This window comes from Astyanax mexicanus, chromosome 10, assembly GCF_023375975.1.
Source record: "Astyanax mexicanus isolate ESR-SI-001 chromosome 10, AstMex3_surface, whole genome shotgun sequence".
Taxonomy (NCBI): Eukaryota; Metazoa; Chordata; class Actinopteri; order Characiformes; family Acestrorhamphidae; genus Astyanax; species Astyanax mexicanus.
In genome coordinates this window covers 32,351,160-32,370,819 of record NC_064417.1, presented here as the reverse complement: position 1 = coordinate 32,370,819, position 19,660 = coordinate 32,351,160, and the positions used below count along the sequence as shown (strand labels likewise).

General features: G+C 39.6%; 1 protein-coding gene across 1 annotated transcript in view; it reads left to right on the top strand.

The window, feature by feature from the left end:
- pdgfc (platelet derived growth factor c) overlaps positions 1-19,640 on the top strand; it is a 95,406-nt gene extending 75,766 nt beyond the window's left edge. The window contains exons 4-6 of the mRNA XM_007245527.4: positions 15,526-15,730; positions 16,502-16,722; positions 17,906-19,640. Of these exons, the coding sequence (XP_007245589.3) occupies positions 15,526-15,730; positions 16,502-16,722; positions 17,906-18,019 (540 nt within the window). The 3' untranslated portion in view covers positions 18,020-19,640. The remainder of the gene's footprint in view (positions 1-15,525; positions 15,731-16,501; positions 16,723-17,905) is intronic.
- Positions 19,641-19,660: the final 20 nt, after the last annotated feature.

Here is a 19,660-nt window from a genome sequence, read left to right as displayed (position 1 = left end):
TACATTTCTCATTTATATATATTTGTATATATGAATGACAGTTTGTGCAATCCAGTATGAATCTACAGTGTGAGTAGCTTTTTCAATCTGACTGTAAAAACTGTGGAGTGATTTTAATCCAGTATGAATCTACAGTGTGAGTAGCTTTTTCAATCTGACTGTAAAAACTGTGGATTGATTTTAATCCAGTATGAATCTACAGTGTGAGTAGCTTTTTCAATCTGACTGTAATAACTGTGGATTAATTTTAATCCAGTATGAATCTACAGTGTGAGTAGCTTTTTTTCAATCTAACTATAATAACTGTGGAGTAATTTTAATCCAGTATGAATCTACAGTGTGAGTAGCTTTTCTTCAATCTAACTATAATAACTGTGGAGTAATTTTAATCCAGTATGAATCTACAGTGTGAGTAGCTTTTCTTCAATCTAACTATAATAACTGTGGAGTAATTTTAATCCAGTATGAATCTACAGTGTGAGTAGCTTTTTCAATCTGACTGTAAAAACTGTGGATTGATTTTAATCCAGTATGAATCTACAGTGTGTGTATCGTTTTCAATCTGACTGTAAAAACTGTGGAGTGATTTTAAACCAGTATGAATATACTGTCTCTATAGTTAGTTATAGTTGAGTGACTTTAATCCAGCAGGGATAAATATTGGGTGTAGTTGTAATAGTCCAGTAAAAGTCTATTTGCAGTGTGTGTAGATAATAATTGTGGTGTAATTGTGGTGTGATTTTAATCCAGTATGAATCTATAGTGTTTGTAGTTTTTTTCAATCTGACTATAATAACTGTGAAGTGATTTTAAACCAGTATGAATCTGAAATGTCCATGTTTAGCTATCATTTAGTGACTTAATCCAGTATGGATCTGCAGTATTTATAGATTATAGTCATGGAGTATCCAGTATTATTTTAGATTCTAGAGTGTGTGTGTGTGTGTGTGTGTGTGTGTTTTTTGTAGTCTGATAGCAATCATTTTGGACCTGATTCCAGTATAAATCTGCATCTACAGGTAACAGTAAATAATGATTTTATCCAGTATGTGTGTTTATAGTTTAATAGTGACTTGTGGATACATGTGTTTATACTTTTTAACATTTTATAAATTGACCTTTGTCCATCTTCAAATCAAGCCCTTTAATGTGGTATTTTCTATATCGTATGAATCAGAGCCCCCAGCCTGTACTGTTTCTGTGCTGCCGTTTCCAAACCCGCTGCACAAACTGTTTACACAAGGTTCTTTTTAATGATTTTTAATCTTCTTGGACAGTTTCACACAAAATATAGAACTAAATCTACCAATTATAGTGGAGAGGTGGAGGAAGCTGCAAGTTAAGACTGACGACAGACATACAAGATTATCTCATTCATTGGCTTGTAACTCTGACTTGATTCTACTCATTCAGAAGGTGTGTAAAGCCCTATCTGAACGTGATTAGTTTCTCAGGGGGTTCTGGGGTAATTCTGCCTTTTATGGGGGGTCCTCTGTGATTTTATTCCCGTCCAGAATCAAACTCTGTGGTGTGATTTTAGTTCCTTCCAGATTCAAATCCTTGGGTTTTGTCACCCTAAATTTATTAAAAAAGCACTTTGGAGCGCACGAATTCATGGAGATCCATGTAAACACAAGAGCGTGTGGAAATGGAGGAGCTACTGAACATGATGTCATGTGACCGAGAAAGCCTAAAAACTCACTGGTCCTCCTATTTTTTTAATTGCAATCAGGCTGAGTTTTATGTGTGAAATAGTAGAAGAGTAAAAGTGTGAAACGAATCCCGTCGGAATAGGGCTTAAAGCATATTTCTGCACTGTATTTGTTGCAAAAATAGTAATAGAAACATGGAGGGAGACTAAGTTTGATGCACCAGGGACCTCAGGGTTAATGATGTTGGTGTCTTCATGGGAGGCTACACAGTCATATGTGAAAAGTGTGTTTTGTCCATAAAATGTCTGAAAACAGACTTCTACACTCCTCTAAACAAACAAACACACACACACACACACACACTATCCTGACCCTCCACAGCTCATTAGTTCTGTGTAAGAGAGGTGCTGGGATCTGACCAGGCTGTGTGTTTGAACTCGTCACTCACAGCTATATTCCGCCTGTCTGAGTAAACACATTTCTCCCCTCATAAACTCCTAACAACCGTCCGCTGAACATGCTCATCTTTACAGATAATTACACTTCAGCCTGCAGGAGTAAACACTCAGCACTGTCTCCTCTGCTGTCCTGTAAGGAGGGTCAGCATGGGTGGGATGGTTTCTTTTTCCGAAATCAGTGGTATTAAAAAAAACTAAATAATCCCAAAAATTCGCTTGTGGTGGTGCATGCATGGTACTATAAGGCAAAATAGGTTGCATTTGTTTAGATTTGTCTACAGGAGATCAGAGTGGTTCAGTTTGCATGCTGTTTTTTTTTCTTTCATTTTGCCACTTTCCAAAAAAAAAAAAACAGCAAAATCTGGATGCAGAAATGTTAGTGCATATAATTCATACTGTCTGTAATTAAATAATACTAAAAGTAAAGCCCTATCCGGAGGGGATTATTTTCTCAGGGGGACATTTGTGAGACATATTTCACACTTCTTTTCAGTGATGAAACTCCAAAATGCAATTAAAAAAACAGGAGGACCGGTGAGTTTTTTGGCTTCCTCAGGCATGGGTTCAGTAGCTCCTCCATTTCCACTTATGCTATTGTGTTTACGTGAATCTCCGTTGGAACACGCTCCCAAAGTGTAATTAAAGTGCGTAGCAGTGAACAGTTAGCTATTTTATTATACAGGAAGTGGCGAAATTTGAAGATGTGAGTCCGGGCGGGACTAAAATTACCTTACGATCAAGTAAGAGTTCAGCGAAAAACAGCAGGTAATTCAGCCTGTAATTTTTTTAGAGGACATCTGAGAAAAACACATACATGGTCGTTTCAGACAGGACATTAAAGAGAAATCTACCCCAGGACCCCCCTGAGAAACGAATCCTTTCTGGATGGGGCTTAAGAAACACTCCAGTATTTTATTTATCTGCACTATTTATCTGCATACTGTCCCAATTTTTTTCTGATTTGGTATTCTAGACATCTTCTGGTCCATTGCAGACACCACTCAGTCCCTGGCTAATTGCAGTGCAGTCCAGTCAGTAATCTCCATCACTCCCCCACCGAAGTGCCCGTCCGACCCAACATCACACCTGCAGTAATAGGTGGGACGGTTTCAGGCTGTGGTGATGAGAGAGTGTCCCCCAGAGTGCATCAGTGCCTCCGGGCTGCGGGCAACGTTTCCTCCCTTTAATTTCCACCTCAACAGGTTTCGCATGGCACATTTGAGGCGGATAATTCCCCTGAAATGATTTAATAGACATGCTTGGCTTTGATGTGCGATGGCTGTCAGGGCTTTTACGAGCCCCCTCTCCCTCTCCCCCGCCTGTTTACACAAGCGTTTGAGCGTGTCCCGGCACTTTTGGCGCTGGAGAAAGCCACCTTCCTCTCCCGGCGAACAAAGCCGTTCTTTATCTCTTCTCCTACCCCACTTTCTCAAAATCGCGCTGATATTTCCCCCTCGCTGTGATGTGCTGCTGAAGCATGTTGCTTTTGGCCAAATGAGGGAAACCTTACATCCGAGAGAGGAGCAGGTGTATTGTTTCATCTTCGTGTGAGCAAACAATGAGAGGTTTTCACACAAGTGTCCATTTAGTTATTCCTGTACGGGGCGGCCTGTGGCGATGAGGGATGTCGAGGTTTTTAATAAAGTATCTCTTGTTCGTAATTTCCCTCAATTAGGCGGAGAACTTCTGTGGAAATGTTGCAATTAATCCCTCCAGGGGGGAAGATTTGGTAAGAAATATCAAATGGATGGAGACCAACATTGGGCATTTTTCTTCAGTCATTCTTCAATTGATCAAGAAGCCCAGAGGAGTACAAAAACCATGGAATACTGGAACCATGTACTGTGGTCTAATGAGATCAAGGTAAAGTTGTTTGGCTCAGCTGTTGTCCAGCATATGTAGTGACTCCCTGGTATCAAGTACCAAGACAAGTGTCTCTTTTCTTACAGTATAGCATGGTGGTGGTAGCATCATGGTCTGGGGCTCCATGAGTGTTGTTGACATTAGGGAGTTGAATTCCAACATGTACTGTGACATTTAGAAGCAGAGCATGATCCTCTTCCTTTGGTAACTGGGCTGCAAACCCAAACACACCCCTAAGATAAAAACTGCTTTGCTGAGAAAGCTAAAGGTAAAGCTGATGGACTGGCCAAGTATGTCTCCAGACCTAAACCCAATAGAGCACCTGTGGGGCATTCTCAAGCAAAAGGTGAATTAACTCAAAGTTTTAAACATATACCAGTTAAGAGAGGTGGTGGGAAGTGACCAGGCTGTGTGTTTGAACTTGTCACTCAGCTATATTCCAGCTGTCTAAGTAAAAACATTTCTCCCCTCATAAACTCCTAACAACCATCCGCTGACCATGCTCATCTCTACAGAACATTTTCACTTAAGCCTACAGGAGTAAATCCTCAGCAGTGTCTTCTCTATTGTCCTGTAAGGAGGTGGTTTCTTCTGAAGTCAAGGGTATTAAAAAAATCCAGTTTTGTGGTCTAGCATGCTGCTGTAACGCAAATCAGACCCCAAACAAGCAGAAGGTGAAGGAGTGCAAGGCAAGGTGTCTAACATCCACCAGCTCTGTGATGTCATCATGGAGAGGATCACTGTAGCAACCTGTGCAGATCAAGTGAATTCCATGCCCAAGAGTTTTAAGGCAATGCAAGATATTAATTGTGGCAACAAAATATTGACACTTTGGGCTCACTGTGAGGTGTACTTGTATTTGTTGCCAGCTATTTGGACAGTAATGGCTGTAAATTCATACTTCTATACAAGCTGTACACTGACTACTGATTTCAATAGAGTTATCTTCATTTTTGTCAAATTTTTAGTTTATTACATAATTTACTAAATTTAATTTACCTGTAGAAATTTTCCAAAATTACCTGAAATTAACTCTTTTTGAGAGTTTTTCCTCTCTACTGTAAAGATGCTGTTTTGGAGATGCATGTTTACATGTTGTTACATTTCATCATGTAGCCAATTTAATTTGCGTATTGAACTTTTGCCCTAAAGATTTTATATTTGCTTATTGCATCTTCCATCTACCATCTACTGCACTATTATTACTGATAGATCTCAAAACACATTTAAAAAAACACAAGACACGTTTGTCTAGCTATCTCTACTTCTTCTATGTTCTTTGAGTGGATTTATGTTAGGAACAGTTGCTGAATGACTCTCATTAACACCAAAAAACCTAGTATATAGCCCCACACTTCAGTTCTAAGTTCTATATTGGCCATTGTTGGACAGTAACTTGGTACTACAATGGATAACAGTTACTGATACTCAATGGCTAATAGTATTGGAACACAATAGTGAGGGATTTATACCCCTTATGCTTGTGGCTAGCATTTGGCATGGGCCAATAAGTTAATTAAGAAATGTAAGTAGTTGGCTTCTGAAACTTTAGGTAAAGATCAGCTGAAAAGTCTGAAAGTGTTCAGTTTTTCTGTGTGTGTTGTAAAGTTTCTGTACACTGGTCTATTTTTTTCTTTGAGGAGTCAAGTGTTATGATAGAGGGGTAGGAGGTGTGTTTTGGACCATTCGTAGGCAAGAAGGTTCCATCTTAGAAGGTGTGGCTGAGTGATGGAGCTCTATTTTTAGTGTGAGGAGGTGGACAGACAGCTTTACCCTACACTTCCAGCCTCCTGCCTATCTAAACCTGACTCACAGAGCTTCACATTCTACTTATTTTATATTCTCTCAGTTTCAGCTGTATGGATCTTAATGAATGTACATTTTAAAGCATTATAGAGCTCCTTCTATGTTTTGTGTAGTGTGTTACAGTTTGTCAGAATAGATGTGTGGATTACATGAACATTGTAGAGCATTATAAAGCACTCCATATGACTTTTGTAGCATATTACAGTGTTGGAGTGTTGAACCCACAACCCCCCCCCCCCCCCCCAGCATTTATAAAGTCTTTTATTTTTTTAAAAGCCTCGTCCTGATCACGCCATTCCAGTCAGAGAAAGCACTGAGCAGAGGAACAAGACTTTGTCATCTGAGTGCATTAAGCTGTATTCCCAATCCACCACACCGTATGCCTGTAGCCATTAGCATGTGACATCACTATCATAGCTTAGCACAGCTATCTGGAGCAGGTTCAGATCTTTCACTGTTGTCATGGTGATGGCTGTGTATGTGCAGTCTGTTTCCTGTGTGATGGGAATACACTGTCAGAGAGGATTTTATAATATCTTCCCCTCACACTGCGGTTTAAACTACATGACATGTCCTTAAGTCTGTAGACACCTGCTCATTCAGTTTATTCTGAGTTTATTCTGAATTAAGCAAATGTTATGAAGGTAAAACTATTAGTTATAGAACATATCTCCATTTTCAAACAATTACCAGCATTCTCAACAAACACCATCATCATTCAACAAACGTCAGCATTCCCAACACCACTTTTCTACACCAAACACATTAATCCAAACCAGATAATAATCCATTAACCACCATCATTTCCCCAACCTATATCAACTACCATCATTCTCCACAAAACACAATACTTCTCCATCAGTACCACCATTTTTAAATAAAAAACATCCTTATCTTCCACAAAACAGACATTCCCCACTAAACACCACCATATTCCAACAAGCACCATCATTTTTATCCACCCAACAGCAACATCATTCTCCCTTAAACACCATACAACATAAAAAACCTTCAATTATCAAACCACAACATCCTCTATCAAACACAATCTATGCCGACCATTCTCCATTAAATATGGATTCAACAAACGGTCAACAAATACCACCATTTTATACCAAACACTGACATTCTTCTCCAAATTCCATACTTCCTCACAACAAGCACCATAATTTCTATCAATCTTTACCAATCACAATCTGTATTTTCTTTATTAATCATTATCAAATAATTCTCTTAATACTTTATTAAGCATAATGACCAAAATATTTCAGAAAACAAACTGACAAGCCAAACAAATAAGTGTGAATGAGGAAGGATCTTCTTAAAATGATCACACACAGTTATGACTTCTATGATTTCTTGGATAACGTTGGGAAGATGCGTTATAATTCTGTACCAAACACCCAAACACTGTCATTCTCTCTCTACCACCACATAATTCTACACTGCAGAATTTAACAGTTGAGTAACTCAGTTATGGAGCTCATTTTGTCTGATGATGAAATCTGAAAAAATGGTTAGCCTGGCTCTTTAACATCCGAGCTGAGGCTTTTCTGTTGGTCTGAAACAGCAGAGCTCTGTTTCACTGTGGTCAGCCTGAACTGCTGGATCCCCCAGCCTCATACACTCTGCCTAAATAAGCAATCACTCCCCTTCACCACTTCCAGCAGGAGCAGGGAAATCAGCCTGGCCGTTAAACCCCGGGAAGAGCCTCTGGAACGCTGTGAGGGTTTGAGAGGAGAAGCTGTTAAAATAGCATCTAGCTCTGCAAACGATTGAGCTGCTGCTGCTGCTGACTTCGGGCAGGACGAGACTGAGAGATTAGATCATACAGAACCCAGCGGCACAACCAAGAGGCTTTATACTACCTTTCTGCCTTGTACTGACCTCATTTATCCTTTATATGTATGGATTGATTATCATATATCCAGTGTTGGGAAGGTTACTTTTAAAATGTAATCCCTTACAGATTACTGATTACATCACTCAAAATGTAATTTGTAACGTAATCAGTTACATTACTTCAAGTGAGTAACGTAATCTGATTACTTTGGATTACTTACAATATTGTCATTTTTTTAAGCCTGAATGAATGTAGCAACCACATATTGCATATTATCCTTTTATTTTTCTTTCCAGTTAACAAATAGATAAACAAATAAAACAGCCTTTTCAATCACTCTATAAAAAAACTTATGAAACCATTTCATCAAACAATTTTATGAAACACTTCTATAAATTGATGATAAAACAATTTAAAACCAAACAATGTAACAACAACTGTAAGTTATCTACTTGCAGGTTTGCCACCAGTGTTAATTTTGACAACAAATATTGATTTAGTCTTAGTCATAGTTTTGTGACGAAAATAGCATTTAGTTTTAGTCACAATTCAGTAATTTAGTCGACTTAGTTTTAGTCAACTTAATGTCATAAGAATATAGTCTACTAAAATTACAGTAAATTTAGTCGACTAAAATGTAAAGGGTGTAAATGTAAATGCTTTTTCATCAGTTCCCTTGAATTATTAACTCTACACGTATACGAAATGAAACGTTTAATAACCAATTGAGTAATATTGTTAATGTTTGAATGTGAAATATATTTATATATGATTTAATGTATATTATTATTATTATTATTATTATTATTATAGGTGTGTGACTATATATATTTTACATTTAAAATTTTGCTCTAGAAATCAGGTCATAAAACAACTGAATAGTTAAATTATAGTTTAAACAGAGCTGTAGATGCAAAAACAGCTTTTAAATGATCTAGTTTTATCTCCAGCACTAACCCAGCACACCTACTGGAGCTACAGTCTATAAATGAGATCAGAAACTCACATTCACACACTGTCCTGTAGAGATGCTCTCAGGATGTACTGAGAGACTTCATGAGTTAAAGTGAGAAACTTATGAGAAAGTGCTGTAAGGAACTTTACACAGACTTTTGGGTTCATAGATTCACTTATTTTATTGTTTTATTTTGGATATATTATTGAGTTCCTTTCTGACCTGTTCCTGCTTTAACACTAGCTATATCTTTCCCACTGTGAGACTAAACAGATGATCCGATCTTAATGAGTTAGGGTTCTGTATCAGTTCTGTGTTTTAGTGCACTGCCGAGTTAAACACCCCATCAGCTCATGAAATAACATCAGCATTAAAACGCGGATCTCTGCATGGAGATCTGTGACTCTGGTCTGCAGAAGCTGAAAGATTAGTGGTGTTTTTACCGGAGATGGAGTCGCTCCACGCGGTTTACACGTTATCTTGTTTTTTGCGACGTCAAAGGAGAAATATATCGCCTCTCCTCTCTCTCTCTCCCTGCTGAACACTGTCGAGTTAACTTCCAGTCGAGCTCCGTAAGTATCGACAGGTTAATTCCCAGGTTTGTAACTGAGCGCGCAGCGCTACTGCAGGAAAAACAGGTACTGATTGGATGAGTACCCCGCTTGTCCCGCCTCTCCACCTTCGCTAAAGTAGCAGTGATTGGATCTCTTCCTAACTGGTCACTACCTTTCACAGAACTAAATCAGTTCTGATTGGATTTCGTCCCTGCCAAACATTTTCGTCTCGTTTTTATTCGTTGACCAAAATGTCAATTAATTTCGTCTCGTTGTGTGTGCGGAGCCGCTGTCTGCCCCTCCTCCCTGTGTGTGTGTGTGTGCAGCGAGATGGGAGAAGGGGCAGACAGTTCCCTGTCATATCAGAGCGATTCACCGCAAAATGTTATTTGCGTTTTGTCAGTGTTGGAAGAGCAAAAAAATAGGAAAGTACCGCAATGTAATCCTTTAATTTTAGCAGAGTAACTGTAATCTGATTACCACTTACTGAAGCAGTAACTGTAACGGATTACAGTTACTCATAATTTGTAATCTGATTACGTAACGCTGTTACATGTAATCCGTTACTTCCCAACACTGCATATATCATATAGTCATACATACAGCTGAAGAGTTTTTCAATGAAATAATCTCTAAATCTAGGAATGCGCTGAAATTAAATGTCTGGAACAAGTGCAGATTGCCAAATTACCAGTTTTTCTTCCAGGTAAACCAAACACCAACATTCCCCATCAAACACCACCATTTACCAACAATCCTCACCATTCTCCAATGCTATCTTTGACCAATGAAAGACCATCATTCCCCAACAAACACCACCATTCCCACAATTATCTTTAATCAACAAACACCATCTTTCCCCAACAATCACTTTTTCCTCAAACAAAAAACATCATCCCCCACAAGCACCACCATTCTCCAATAAATACAATAACTCCTATCATTCTTCCCCTTCAAACCCTGTCATTGTCCACCAAATACTCTTAGCTGTTTCTTTGGGAACTAGCTAAACTACAATTTACTTTGAGACTGAACCAGTGGTATAATGTAATCCGTAGTGACACTCTTAATAGACAAGGAACCCTTCCCAAGAGAGGGTTCTACTGAACTGCAGCCCAGAAGAAGGCTCACCTCCAAGATGTGCAGCTCAGGATGATAACCATTGGAACATACCAAAGGAAACATTACAGTAATACAGGTACAAACGTATTAGCAATTGTTATCTGTTCATTATAAAGAATGGTAAGGCCCCTCCATTAAAGAAATGCAGACTTAGTCTTGGATTTGAACTCAGTTGATTTGGACTGTGTCAGGCAGATACAGTATTTGAACCCAAAACTTTACTGGTGCTGGTTGTCTTCTTTTACCATCATTCAGAAGGTGGTATGTTGGAAGTTGGTTCAGATGATCACCACCCAGCCTCATTCCCAACTCCCTTAACTTATCTCATCCAAAAGTAGAAGTAACTGACTCTGTAGTCCAGTAAAGACTTTCTACCAGATTTTGCAGCATTGCTGTGGAAATGTAATTGATTGCATTAAGCGTGAAGACTGTTAGTGAGGTCAGGATGTTAGTCTGGATGATTACCACCTAACCTCATCCCCAATTCCCAACTTATCCCTTTCTAAAGTATTGGATGGACCTCCATCATTCCAGAGAATACATTTCTACTGCTCACCAGCTCAAAGCTGGGGGCTTTATACCCTTCTAGCCCATGCCTGGCCCTGGCATGATGCCAGTAGGATAATGTTTGTTTATCTGTTTTATCGAAAGAAAATATTTAAATTCTTCTCTATAGGGGCTAGCCAGCTGTGAGACTGTGCATGTGCACATCTGTGTCAGCAGCAATGGTTGTAACTTAAAGTGGCTCCACAAACAGTTGGAAACAGGCCCTAAAGGGAACTGTAAGCAAGAATTCCCTGCGTCCCAACTATAATCACACACGTTTATCGAAAACATTTCCTAGCTATTAGTATCTCCATTACAATTCCTAACCTCTGACATCCTCATGCATAGCAACCTACAAAATATTTTCCCCCTTATGTGGAGCTCGCATGATCTTATTCCTCTGTTAAAAATCCCTTTCATGTTGCACCCGGGCTCAGAGCTGACGAATTGATCTCGCGAGGTCCGAAACCCTCGCTAAAATAATGCTTTCCATTGTGTTCTGCAGCTCTGACAACAAGGTGTTTCCAATTGCTTGCAGGCGGTGTGGGTCTTTTACAAGCGAGAGGGCTTTAGCAGGCCGACCCGGTGCGGGGTTCTGCCAGCAGTGTTCGTCAGAGAGAGGAGGCATGCCATGCTTATGAGTGCAGGGCTCCACCAACAGCATGTGAAAATTAATGTAAAATGAAATCACTGTAGTGGCTGTAAAAGCAGTTAGCGATTCATTGCCAGACATAAAATGTACAATTTCAATCTACACAAAATCTTACAGCTACTGCCATGCCCTATATCATTTAATTATGTCATTAAGCTTTTTAGGAGGTCTAGAATCAGTCATATGAGACAGGTATTGATTATGTCTGTGTTTTTAGTGAGTAACAAGCTCTTAAAAGCACAATAGAATAAATCTGAGCTCTACAGCATACAGCAAACTTTGATGTGAGGGTAGAAGCTTTGGGCTGCATCTACACACCTGAACATCTGAAGTCAGAAACAATGTTCATGCTTTTGTTTTTTCATTGTATATGTGTTGTCCAGTTTGGTTTCATAGTGCAATTCAGTAAGTATTTGTGTACTACACTTTAAAAAAAAGTGTAAAAAAAAAAACAGTAATTTTTCGGCAGCAGGGGACGCCAGAAAATGTCTTTTAAAACAAAAGAAAAATACTCTCACATTCAAAACAGATATAAACCGTAAAAAAAAAGTTATTGTATTTACTATGATTAACAACTATTACTGTCACTTTACAAGAACCTGTCCTATAATTACATGAAATCTTTCTCTTTCAACAGATTTTAATTCTTAAAAAAGTGTCATATACTCTTTATAAAACGGTGTAATGTCATTTTACAAGAACTTGTCCTATAATTACATGAAATCTTTCACTTTTTTCTGTCATCATCACTTACATGGATGAATAAGTCTTCTTCTATTTCACACTGATTGGTTTGTAGAAGGGCAGGCATCACAGAGCTGTGTGAGTTGCTTTTCCAGGTGTTGTGCTAAAATCGACCTCCCTGCCACAGTTTGACTCCCTTTGAGTGCAGGTGCTGATATCCCTTTTATTTCTGTTTAAAAATAAGAGATAATCTACAGTTACAGTAGATACAGGAATCATCAAATTAATCAGTACAGTGTTGTACTCATGCTGTGGCGTGATGCACCTGCACACCAAGGGGGTTAGATTTCAGCACAACACTGCTTCTTTTTCTTCTTCTGTTGTTTAATGGGTGACAATAGCCTTTCTTAACTTTGTGTAACTGGTGTGTAACTGGTAAGATATTCCAAAAGGATCTAAAGAAACAGGATTTCACACTGCAAACAAAATGGACCATAATTTAGATGATCCACTTTTGGTCAGACTATAGTTTTTACACCTGCTATTTTGGTTCAATCCAAACTCAATCCTCAGATCCTCTCTTTGATCCTCTCTTTGATCATGAGAGTATGCTATCTAAAGTATTGGGACACCTCTTCATTCATTGTTTCTTACTAAACTCAAGGGTATTAAAGGTATAATAAATCCGATTGGGGGGGGGGGGGGGGGGGGGCTACTCATTTCAGAACTTAACATTTTTGCCAAGAGGATACAAGGTGCTTAACAGTATGTGTATTTGTTATATTATGGCACTGGGGTCACAGTTCATAGTTCCAGAGAGTCCTATTCCATTGGCAGTCCTTCATTACAGGGACTAGACAACTGTGTATGTATGCATTTGCACATCTGTGTCAGCAATGGGTATAGCGTAAAGTAGCTGAATGGATTCACAACCACGAGTGGTCCGCAAGCCTTTGGGCATATAATGCATTGTGAATGAAACGAGGTCAAGTGAACAGTGTTCTTAGTAAAGAAATTTGGTCTTGTGCACGTCTCAGGCAGCTGAAGTTTTCTGTGTGAAAGTTCCAGAGCTTAACGCCAGCTTTCCCTCCGCAGCTCTGTGGCAGCTCTGTGGCAGCTCTGCAGAAGGGTTATGTCAGAGATTCCCCCAGAAATCCCTGTAATCTGGCGACCGCAGCAGCACGCGTGGCGCTCTGTTCACCTCGGCAGGAGCGCTTGGCTGAGGCTTCACACGCTCGTTAATTGACAGAATGGGAGAGCGCCTCGCGTTCACTAGCTGTTAATGGTTTCCATTCCACACGGCTGACAACTGCCAGGGCTTAGAGCGAGCGAGGGAGAGAGAGTAAAAAAGAGAGAGAGAGCTGGGCATTGATGGATATCTAAACGAACAGGCAGGACTGAGTGTGTAAACGCTACTGTAACTAATCTTCCTGGCCCAGAACTAAAGCAGATGAAACCAGAGCTGAAGTAAAGCTGGACTTCATGGAAATACAACATCAGGGATGCTCTGAGACATTCCTCGTACAACCATGTTTGTGGGCAAGCTGAAAAGAACAAAAATCAGACTTAATGGCTTGAAAACATAATATATTAAGTTGTTTAAAATGTATTAATAAGTGAAAAGTAAAAAGCTTCTTGTTACTAGTTAGTTTACTACAGTTACTACAGACCAAAATAAAATTTAAACAACTGCAAAGCAAATATTATTAATATTAGTAATAGTATTAAGCTGTCATAATGTTTTTTTTAGGGATTTCCCTGCCAATTCCAGAAGGGGAGCTAGTAACTTAGTAGTATTTATTATTATTTTTTTTTTTTACAATCTCTCAGGAATAAAATGTTTAGTTAAAGCTGGCCTCCAGCACAGTCAATTATGGTTTTGGCGCACACAACCAAATGGAAAATACATGGTATTAAAATGGATGGATGGATGGATGGATACTTTATTGATCCCCGCACCAAGCTAACTGCACAATGTAACTCTTGTGAAGCGATGCAAGACAACACTTTCCAGAACATTTAACATCTGCGTAACCCTATTAAATTCATATTATTGTAAAATACTGCTATATTACTCAAGCGCCTCAATCCACATGCTTCTCCCTTTTAGCTTGTCCAGAAATGCATGTACAAAGAGTGTCATTTAGGGTGGCTCAAAGCATGGATTATTAGTACCTTATAAGTAGTGTATCCTGTTCCTCCATTGGCTGTGTTGTTGTTGTGTTGTCCTCAACCTCCCTCGTTCCTGATATAACCACCCATCCTTGTAGACCCTTCTGCAGTCCTTTGGCTTGACCACATTCAGTCACATTGACCGTATTTGCTGCTCCCACTGGAGCACGATTTATCATCACTCGAGCCCCTGCCAGGACGCCCTTTACACATCGCTAACTGGGCCAGCTCACCCTTCACAGCCCACCTGCCTTCAGAGCAGCACACTGGAACTGCCATTCAGGCAGAAAGCCTTAAGCCATGTAATCGAGAGGGTGTACAGTCAAGGTTTCGACTACAGTTATACTATATGTCCAAATATTTTGGACATCTTTTCTAATGAATGCAGTCAGCTAATTTATGCTGCAGCCATTGTTGAGGGGCTCTATGGACCTGCACACTGAACATTGCATGGTTGGCTTTATGTGACTTGGAAAAGACCTTTTGCATGCTAACCTCATCCAAAAAGTCAAATGGACAAATTAACTCCCACAGAGTTGATTTGTACTATTTTTCTCTAATGCATATAACTCCATACTCTTTGGAGTTAAATCAACACCTTGAGAAGTTTTTCTTTTAATTTGCAGTTGTGTTCTTTAACTCCCCACATTTGAAAAGAGTAAAGAGTGAAAAGATTTAAAAACTAATCAGGAGAAGATTAAACAATCAGTTTGACTAACAAATGCCTATACACGGAGGGTAAGCTAGTGTTTTTTCCTCTTAATACTGAAAAAAATGTTCCTGCATTCCCTCTGCCAGTCAATTTTACAAATGAATGGATAATTTAATCCAGCACAGTTCCTGCATTTTTAGCACAGAAAGCAGTAGCGTGCTCTTAACAACACTTATATACAACCACTATATAAGCTATGACTCAATACACAAGGAAAGGTAGTCATGGTAGGCATGACTGCACACTGATGGTGAGTTAGGATTGGGAGGCCAGGAGCCAATAAGAAAAAATATATTTTGTGTATTGTATTAAAAAGTATATATATATATATATATATATATATATATATATATATATATATATATATATATATATATATATATATATATATATATATATATATATATATTGGGTCTGAGCTGCTCAGCAGGGCTCAAAAAAATAAAATATTTAAATGACATATCCTCTCTTAAATATGACATATGTTTGTGTGTATGTGTGTACAGAAGCCGGACGCTCCTGCTGTAATGCCGCTGCTGCCGGTTCTGCAGACTGTGGAGGCTCTGGGGGACGCGCTGGCTGATTTCGGCACTGTGGAGGAGCTGCTGAAGTACCTGGAGCCGGACCGCTGGCAGCTGGACCTGGAGGAGCTCTATAAGCCCACGTGGCACATGCTGGGCAAGTCCTTCTTCGTCCAGAAGAAAGCCAGAGGTACTGACCCACACCCTTCTTACTGCAGTGAAAAATAAATACATATTCGATTTGCTTTTTTTTTTTCTTTGCAAGAATTATTGCCAGTTGTATTATTTAGTTTTATATTTATATTTTAATTATTTGTAGTTTACATTATTTCTATTATTTTTTCTATTCTTTATAATGGGTTAAAACAAGTGTTATATGCACTTTACAACCAAACTTTATTACTTAAAAACAAAATATTTAAGCTGTAGGCTTAATGGGTGGGGCTTAATTGGTTTAGGATATGAAGATTGGTGAGTCTTAACTGTGTTCTGAGTAAGGGGCTAAATTATATTATGCTCAGTGGGCTTGACAAAACTATTATACACTAAATGTCTAGGCCTAAACTGATGTATTCTGAATTGGTGGGGCTAAGTTTCTTTAGGATATGAAAATGGGTGTGGCTTACTGTATTTTGAAAACGGGGCTAAAGTGTATTATGCTAAATATGGTGAATGCTTGGCAAAACTTGACCTAAATTGCTGTTGTCTAAGAAGGTGGGGCTAAACTGTTGTATTATAAATGAGTAGAACTGTTATAGATAACTGTTATAGATTAAATGAGTGATGTTAAACTGTTAAATGTTTTTGGCTAAAATGGGTGGGGCTAAACTGATGTATAATTAATTAAATCTTAAATTGCTTAAAAGCTTAAGGCACAAAAACATCTGATGGCTAAGTTTGGGGCTAAAATGTAGCATTCTGAATATTTCATAAATGTATCTTTCTGTGTGTGGGTGTAAAGGGGTGGTGGATCTGAATCTGCTGCGTGAGGAGGTTCGGATGTACAGCTGCACGCCGCGGAACGTGTCGGTGTCACTGCGGGAGGAGCTGAAGAGAACAGATGTGATCTACTGGCCCAGCTGTCTCCTGGTGAAGCGCTGCGGGGGGAACTGTGCCTGCTGCTCACACCGCTGCTACGACTGCCACTGCACCCCCACCAGAGTGACCAAGAAATACCACGAGGTACCACCCCCTTACCTGCAATACAGAGAATGTAGATAATCAGCCAAGATGTGTTTTAGAATGTTGCTTCTTTAGTTACTTTGGAGCTATGAGGCTAATAACTGGCTGAATGTGTGGGTGGGGTTAAACTGCAGTAGGCTGAATTGGTGAAGCTAAACTGCTGTAATCTCAGTGGGTGGTGCAAGACCTAAACTGTTATAATCTATACGAGTCTCAGTGGGCGGGGCTAAACTGCTGTAGGTAGTATAGGAGCCTAAACTCTAGTCTGAATGGGTGGGCTTTGTGGTTGTGTGCTGTTGTAGTCTGTTTCACTTTAAACTGCTAAATTATTTTAGTCTTGATAGGTGGTACTAAATGGCTGTAGTGTGAATGGGTGGGGCTAATCTACTTCTTTCTAAATGAGTAGCTAAACTTCTATAGACAGAATGGATGTGGCTAAAGTGCTTCTGTCTAAATATGGGACCAAAAAGTTGTAGTTTGAGTGGGTGTGGCAAATTTGCTTCTTTCTGATTGGGGAGCTAAACTGCTGTAGTCTCATTGGGAGGGGCTAAACTGCTGTAGTCTCATTGGGAGGGGCTAAACTGCTGTAGTCTCATTGGGAGGGGCTAAACTGCTGTAGTCTCATTGGGAGGGGCTAAACTGCTGTAGTCTCATTGGGAGGGGCTAAACTGCTGTAGTCTCATTGGGAGGGGCTAAACTGCTGTGGACTGAGTAGGTGGGGCTGAATTGCTGTGGAATCAATGGGTTGAGATAAACTGCTGTTGTCTCAGTGGGTGAGCTAAATTGCTGAAAGTTGAGTGGGTGTGGCAAATCTGCTTCATTCTGATTGGGGAGCTAAACTGCTGAAGACTGAGTGGGTGGGGCTCAATTGCTGTGGTCTCTATAGGTTAAGACAAACTGCTATTGTATCAGTGGGTGAGCTAAACTGCTGAAGGCTAAGTGGGTGGGGTTAAACCGCAGTAGACACAACAGGTGGAGCTAAAATGCTTCAATAAATGACTAAACAGCTGTAGTCCGAAATGGGTGGGGCTAAACTTCTGTAATGCTTTTTTTTTGTGACAACCGTTGTAAAAAGGTATATATTAACACATCTGATTTAATATCATCTGATATGTACACTGAATGGGTGGGGCTTGACAGCTACCTGCTAAACTGACAGGGGTTAATGTGTTTGTTTGTGCAGGTCCTGATGCTGAAAATGAGGCCGGGTGGCAGGGGGCCGCAGAAGTCTTTGACGGACGTCCCGCTGGAGCACCACGAGGAGTGTAGCTGCGTGTGCAAGGATGATTCGGACTGAATCCGACACGGAGAAGGAGCTTTATTGGCCCCCGTGAGGACTGAGCTTCACCTGGGGAGATATTTATTCGTGGCTTACTGACGGAGCCATTTCTCTACCACCGTCCCGAAACTAATGAAACCTGGAGATAGACATCTTTTTATCGGACTCGTCTGAGTCTCGGGCTCCAGCGCTCCTGCTCTCGCGGATCTGCCTGTATCTCATAAAGACATTTCCATCTGTCCCCTTTAACTGTTGAGCGTTTGGAGGGGAAATTCTGTACAACGTGGCAGAGTGTATGTGTGTGTGCGTTGGTGTGTGTTTACGTGCTGTACATGTGAGTGTGTGTGTCGGTATGAGTGCACACTTATGTGATATGAGGGGTTTGAGGAGGATGAAGCTGAACTCACCAGCTGTACTTAAGTTCAAGCGTAGGCTAGTTGTTATGAGTGGTAAATGTCAAAATAATTCATTTTAAACAGTTACTAGGACAAATATTAAGATTTAATTTAGTTATTTGTAGAGAACCTACCAAACGAGTGTGAAATTCTGGGTTATTGTAGAGAAACCCACTGATTTGGATGTATATAAATGTATTTATGTTTAAAAGGATTTGGACACCTGCTAAATCAAAGCCATATTTCTAAAATCAAAGGTCTCTACTGTCCAGAGAAGGCAATTTACTATTTAAATATAATTTTGGAACATTACTGTAAGGATTTGATTGCGATCAGCCACATTAGAATATTAGTGAAGTCAGGAAGTTGGGTAATCACCGCCCAATCACCTTATCCCCAACTCCTCATTCCAAACTCATCCCAAATATATTGAACATCATTCCACGGAACATAGTTCCATCTCTCCACAGCTCAGTGCTGAAGCAACCCTATTTTGCCTATTCCTGCCATTAGGCATGGTGCCAATACTGTAAGTTTATGTTTTATGTTTATCTGCTTCAGAAAGTCATATTCTATTGACAATACAAGTACTACTAAAAGCTAGCCTGTGTTGACCTCAAGTAGAGCTGGTCCAGTTGGTGAGTGGATTGTGTTATAGTGTGAAAGAGAAAGTGGGTGAGAGACAATAGGAAAGAGAATGAATGAACAAAGAGAGAGAGAAAGAAAAAGAGACACAGAGACTGATCTTTGCTACTAATCACTCCCCATATGAAGAGAATCCTGCACCAGCAGTTGTTTCTTTACAGCTTCAAATGTCTCAAAAGCTTTTCAGAAGTGCTGGGATGATGCCTTTGATATCAAGACACTTTTCCCTGGTGATCAGAGGTGGACCTGTCCTCTACATTTCACAGAACTACATACATAAACTGGTGCTTTAATTCCTACAGAGAGATACTTTAATCTGAGAGGAAGTGGGCGGGGACAGATGGCTGAGGGACTGTTTACTCCTCTTCTGCGGCGTTTGGACTTCATAAGCATCGCATTTAAGGATTGTGTGAAAAAGAAAGAAGAAAGCATATTATTGCTGTCTTTTAAAAAAATACCGTAACTAAAATAGAAATAGAGGACATTTTCTGCCTGAACTCACAAAAAACAAACTATGGGGTCCAAATCTAAGAACACTCTGACTCTGAAAATCAAGCTATTTATTCCTGATAAAATAAACAATCAAAAGCTTTGCATGGATGTGGTTGATATAGGTGGA